At 45.3% G+C, this 6014-nt stretch overlaps 1 protein-coding gene across 1 annotated transcript; it reads right to left on the reverse strand.

Moving 5' to 3' along the window:
- Window positions 1–249: 249 nt before the first annotated feature.
- LOC123429758 lies at window positions 250–4777 on the reverse strand. Its single transcript, XM_045113758.1, has 3 exons — window positions 4237–4777; window positions 3913–3977; window positions 250–566 (listed from the first exon to the last, which is right to left on the reverse strand). The coding sequence occupies exons 1-3, from the start codon at window positions 4442–4444 to the stop codon at window positions 522–524; spliced, it is 318 nt and encodes a 105-aa protein (XP_044969693.1). The 5' UTR covers window positions 4445–4777; the 3' UTR covers window positions 250–521.
- Between the last annotated feature and the right edge of the window lie 1237 nt (window positions 4778–6014).

The raw sequence follows: 6014 nt of genomic DNA on the forward strand, positions 1-6014 counted from the left end.
ATAAAATGGACATTTAGAACTTATAAAGAATCATGACATAAATATGCAGGTGTCATCATTAGCATTAAGTATGTTTTAGTTCCCAACAACACAATGACTAGACTATTTCTTTTGATAATAGTTAAGTTTACTTGGTCCTTTTCCTTTTAGAATTGCACATCCTCGAGTGGATGCTCCTCTTTTTCAATGGAAAAATATAATGATGATAATCTGCTAGAGTGTATTGCCTATGGGGCAAGTGTAGCGACCGGTTTTTCAGAAAATAATTTCCAGAAAACAATTCTTTGTGTTCACCAGCCCCACGACTAATGTTAGCTCGTAGACACTCACTTGATACAGAATATCCAAGAAAAATACATAATATTGGTTACAAGACCATAAAGGTCTAATGGTTTGGACAAAAGTCTGAGGTTGGCGGCGGAAGCGACTCGAGGAAATCTCCAGTGTCCATGGGACTCCATTCCCACAGGAACAGCTGGCGTGGATAAATTCCTAACTCACAAGGATGCTATCCTTGACTCCTAGGTTCCGGGGTTGACCGCCTTGTGCTCCTCTCCGAATGCAATCTGGCCAAGACAATAGCCAGGGATAAGCTAGTGAGTACTTTGAATGTACTCGCAAACATCAAGAAAACAGATAAGTTAAAGCACGCGAGATGCATGCATAGTCCACTTAATTACTCTATTATGACATAAGAATTTAATTCACGGATGAAATCATGCAGATAAACTACTTCCACCAAGGTTGTATAAACAAGCAAGGATGAAGAACAATGAATAAGTAATAGGATGCGTGCCGCAGTCGGGCGTCGAAGCGACACCACCTAAAGGGCTCACATGCAAGTAATATCAGTTGCCATAGTCGGGCTTCTAAGCGACAACATATAAAGGGATTATAAGAAATAATAATAAGCATGCTACAGTCAGGCATCTGAGCAACACCACATAAAGGGCTTATAAGATATAATAATAAGCATGCCACCGTTGGGCGTCTAAGCGACACCATATAAAGGGCTTATAAGAAATAATAATAATAAGCATGACACAATCGGGCGTCTAAGCGACACCACATAAAGGGCTTATAAGAAATAATAATAAGCATGCCATAGTCGGGCATCTCAGAGACACCACATAAAGGGCTTATAAGAAAGAAAAAAATAAGCATGCCACAGTCGGGCGTCTGAGCGACACCACAGAAAGGGTTTATATGAAACAATAATAAAGATTTAATATCCAGGAGGTACAACCGTCCCAGGGATATCCAACCATCATACTCATAGGGGTTAGTCCACAATAATAATAATAAATAGTATGATCATCAACCATATTTCATCTCACGATTTCTTTAATTTCCTCCGAAGACCGACACTCAAACCTACACTTGACTAGTCAACCAGTCGTCCTTGACGGTTGATACGTCTCAAACGTATCTATATTTTTGATGGTTTCATGTTCTTATCTTGTCATCTTTGGATGTTTTATGTACCTTTTATATCTTTTTTGGGACTAACTTATTAATTCAGTGCCAAGTGCCAGTTCCTGTTTTTTCTGTGTTTTTGGCTCTTTTCAGATCCGATTTTAGAACGGAGTCCAAACGGAATAAAATCCCCGAAATGATTTTTCTCGAACGGAAGAAGATCAGGGGGCCTGTGGGCCAAGCCAGGAGGGCTCCAGGGAGCCCACAAGCCCCCACTCCGCCACCAGGGGGAGGCGGTGGTGGACAGGCTTGTGGCCTCCCTGGCGCCCCCCTGACCTAGATTCTTCGCCTATATATTCCCTAAAATACAGCAAAAAATCAGGGGATCCTCGAAAATACTTTTCCGCCGCCGCAAGCTTCCGTTTCCGCGAGATCTCATCTGGAGACCCTTCCCGGCGCCCTGCCGGAGGGAACTTTGGAGTTGGAGGGCTTCTCCATCATCATCATCGCCCCTCCAATGACTCGTGAGTAGTTCACTTCAGACCTACGGGTCCGTAGTTAGTAACTAGATGGCTTCTTCTCTCTCTTGGATCTTCAATACAATGTTCTTCATGATCTTCATGGAGATCTATCCGATGTAATCTTCTTCGGCGGTGTGTTTGTCGAGATCCGATGAATTGTGGATTTGTGATCAGATTATCTATGATATATATTTGAGTCTCTGCTGATTTCTTATATGCATGATTTGATATCCTTGTAAGTCTCTCCGAGTCTTGGGTTTTGTTTGGCCAACTAGATGTATGATTCTTGCAATGGGAGAAGTGCTTGGTTTTGGGTTCTTACCACGTGGTGACCTTTCCCAGTGACAGTAGGGGCAGCAAGGCACACATTGAGTAGTTGCCATCAAGGGTAACAAGGTGGGCTCTGTCGTTGATATGAGATTGTCCATCTACATCATGTCATTTTGCTTAAGGCGTTACTCTGTTCTTTTGGACTTAATACACTAGATGCATGCTGGATAGCGGTCGACGTGTGGAGTAATAGTAGTAGATGCACAAAGTATCGGTCTACTTGTTTTGGACGTGATGCCTATAGATATAATCATTGCCATAGATGGCGTCACGACTTTGCGCAGTTCTTTCAATTGCTCGACAGTAATTTGTTCACCCACCATATACTTTCTTTCATGAGAGAAGACACTAGTAAACACTACGGCCCCCGGGTCTATTCACATCTATCGTTTACACCTTCGCTTTTACTTTGCTTTGTTACTTTGTTGCTTTCGGTTCTCACTTTACGAACAATCTATAAGGGATTGACAACCCCTTCATAGCGTTGGGAGCAAGTTCTTTGTGTTTGTGCACGCACTTGTGATACTCCTTCACTGGATCGATACCTTGGTTCTCAAAACTGAGGGAAATACTTACCACCGCTATGCTACATCACCCTTTCCACTTCGAGGGAACACCAACGCAAGGCTCCAAGGTCACGGGGAAATCCTTTGCATATTTGCCTAGGAAGTCCCTAAAGCCGTAGCCGTAGCAGAAGGATTCCTGGTGCCGTTGCTAAGGCGAATCAAGACAAGAACAGTCTCCCGTCAGCACGTGTTTGTGGCGCCGTTGGAAGGTCTTTTGTTGCAGTAGCAACTGTGGACACGGCTACTCGAATAGTTTTGATTCTGCAGAGGGTGTACTCTTTACCCACAGCCCACGGGTTCCAATAGTCACTCGTACTAATCCCGTGTATGGTATTTCGGAAGTAAAGACTCAGAACCAGTACACACCCATTTTTCCACCGCGAAGGCCCGACTCACCAGGACTACGCTGCCATGGAAAAACCATAATATAGGGAGGCTCAAACCTCGACTAACATGGGATCAAATTTATACCGCGCGCTACAAGGGAAAGGCCTTTCCCTCTCGGTCTCAGACCGGAAACACCCATGCCCCTGACCAGATGACTGGATTTGGTCCAGGGCCATGGATACCTTCATCCCGGCCTCTCTGCTTGGTGTGTACGTGGTAATATGTTTACGACCTACTAGATCGTATTCCTTTTCGGGAAGACATGTGGCAGCACGAAAGGTAAGGTGACACACAGACAAGACTCGATCTACGACCGACTTAGGAGGTTTAAGATTTCCTTCAAGGGTTAGTACCACACAATCTTGTTGGAAGTATTATCTCAGTGTTACTACTATCACACCCCGACATGCCTTCACTGACCACTCTCATTCCACGAGATGTCCGTCCATGGTCTTACAATATCCACGACAAACCTCCCTCTGAGGTTGTCCAGACCAACATAGCATATGAGGCATGAGGAAGTACCCACTTACCATCTGCATCACATAAAATCAATAACATACTTATCCCATGCACCCATGCTATGATATGATTTTATGTGGGGTTCTTTATCAACATATCCAAAATCACGCATTTCAAGCATCATACCAAATATCACACACTTAAAGCAAACCGGAGTTCAAGATGCTTGCCTTTGAAGCTTGAGGAGGGTGAGGTGTACCCCAACATCTTGGAGTAAGTCTCCTCTCTCCAAATCCTATTTGAAAATATTTGAATTAACACACACATTCAAAACAGCTCCTAAAAGTTATTTGAATGTTTTGGAAATAAATTTGTAAATAAACTAGAGGAAATTTTAGAGATGTAGGAAAAAGAATCAAGTGATTTGGAGTTTTCTATTAAAAGTTAGAGCCAGTCAAACTCTATTTTAAAGAGGAAAACGTTTTGGGGTAAATACGTTTTTCATAACAAAAAACGTATTTGGCTGAAAGCACCTACTCGCAGGGAAAACGTACCTGCAATGCTGGCACACCTGTAGGGTTCGTCTCCCTCCTTGAGCGCGTGTGGAACAGAGCCATGGGCGGGACTCCAGCGACGAGTGTTGGAGCTAGGGAGCTCCATTTCACGGGCTCGACACACTGGAGCGCTCAGGAGGCGCAGCCACTCCTTCTGGACGAGGAGAGGATCACCCGAGGGCTCGGGATCGAGCGGGGCTTCGCTCATGGCGGATGAGAGCTTTGGGAGAAAGGGGGTTCCTGCCACAGGCTTTCCTAGGTGCAATCGGGGCTCGAAATGGATCCCTCGGTGAAGCAGGAGGCTATAGGAGGGCTCTAGAAGGGAGGAGAGGCTCTGGCTAGGTCGAATTCGATCGAGGGGCGGCGACGAACGTGGCGGTCGGAGGCGAGCAGGGAGAGGACTATGGCCGAATTTGCGCGAGGGGGAGGTAGCCGCGAGTCTGAGGGGACTTCTGAGTTTCTCGGAGGGCTCCGGGCTCCTTTATATAGCCGGCTCAAGGCGGTTTCGCGACAGCTTGTGGATAAGTTCGCCGGCGACCGAAACTGACGAGGTTCAGGTGCGGCAGCTGCAGGCTGGCAGATCTGGAAGCGGGGGGGGGGGGGGGGGGGGGTGATGCAGGGGTGGTCCAAGGGGGTTAGCTGTCGCTCGGGGAGCCGTTGGACGGTGCTGGTCATGGTAGAGCCGAAGCAGGGCGCCGGCCACAGCGGCTTTGCCGGCGGGAGCAATGTTACGGGCGCGGCAGGGGTGCAGCAGAGCGCAGCAGGGGGTCGCGACTACTGGTCGGGCGCGGCGTGGCTCTGCAGGTCCGCAAAAGGGCAAGGCCAGGGACGCGGCGACTCGGGCACGCTGGCAGCCATTTGTGCGCTCTGGGTGCGTCCAGAGCACGCACACCAGGTGCTCGATGAAATGCTAGGGTGGTCTACCATGATCTATTGTAGCTAACAGTTAACAGGGCTGGGTTAGAGGGTAAGATAAAGCTACTGGACATGAGGGTTTGATTAGGGGGACACTCTACACTACATGCAAAGCCTATGCCAAATTTGGCCATGCCCATAGGTGCTTGATAAAATGCCAGATGCTTCTAAGTACCTTTGACGTCAACCCAATTCTCCAGATCAGGGTCTCTCTAGGTGTTAGTCAAGATGATCAAGTTAGTTTGGCAAAATGCAAAACTTTTTAGTGCAATTGTTAGATACAATCATTTTTGATCATAAAGTTGGAGCTAATATTACATGCATTTTAAATCCTCCAATAGGGCTCATCTCATGGACTTAAGGTTTTGGTAGAGAAAAATACTAGCACTAAAAATCTCAAGGCAACTAGAGCAAGGAAATATATGGTTGTAGTACAAAGCATCAAACTGGACCAGAACAGAAAAATGGTTGTTTTGCTAAATTTTTGCAAGGCACAAAGTTGGGTTTTTGCATAAAAGTGAATCCCAGGTATCACTTGACATCCCCAGATTTTCATAGAATTTTTGAAAGATCATATCTAGGGGTTGTAGTACAAACTCCAATTTGGGCAAGAATAGAAAAGAAGTTAATGTGCTTAAATTTTTCAAAACACTGGGATAATTTTTTACAAAAATATGATCCACGGACACCCTAGGTCATCTTCAAGTTTCTGTGGTATTTTTAGAAAAAATATCAAAAGGTTGTAGTGCAAAACAGGTCCTTAAAGGAATTAAAAGTCATTTTTGAATAAAAGAAACTTTGGCCAAAATAAAAAAATCTCCAATGAATTTGATAGAAAAAAAGAAATGTTTTTTATGCAAGCA

Source organism: Hordeum vulgare, chromosome 2H (assembly GCF_904849725.1).
Source record: "Hordeum vulgare subsp. vulgare chromosome 2H, MorexV3_pseudomolecules_assembly, whole genome shotgun sequence".
Taxonomy (NCBI): domain Eukaryota; kingdom Viridiplantae; phylum Streptophyta; class Magnoliopsida; order Poales; family Poaceae; genus Hordeum; species Hordeum vulgare.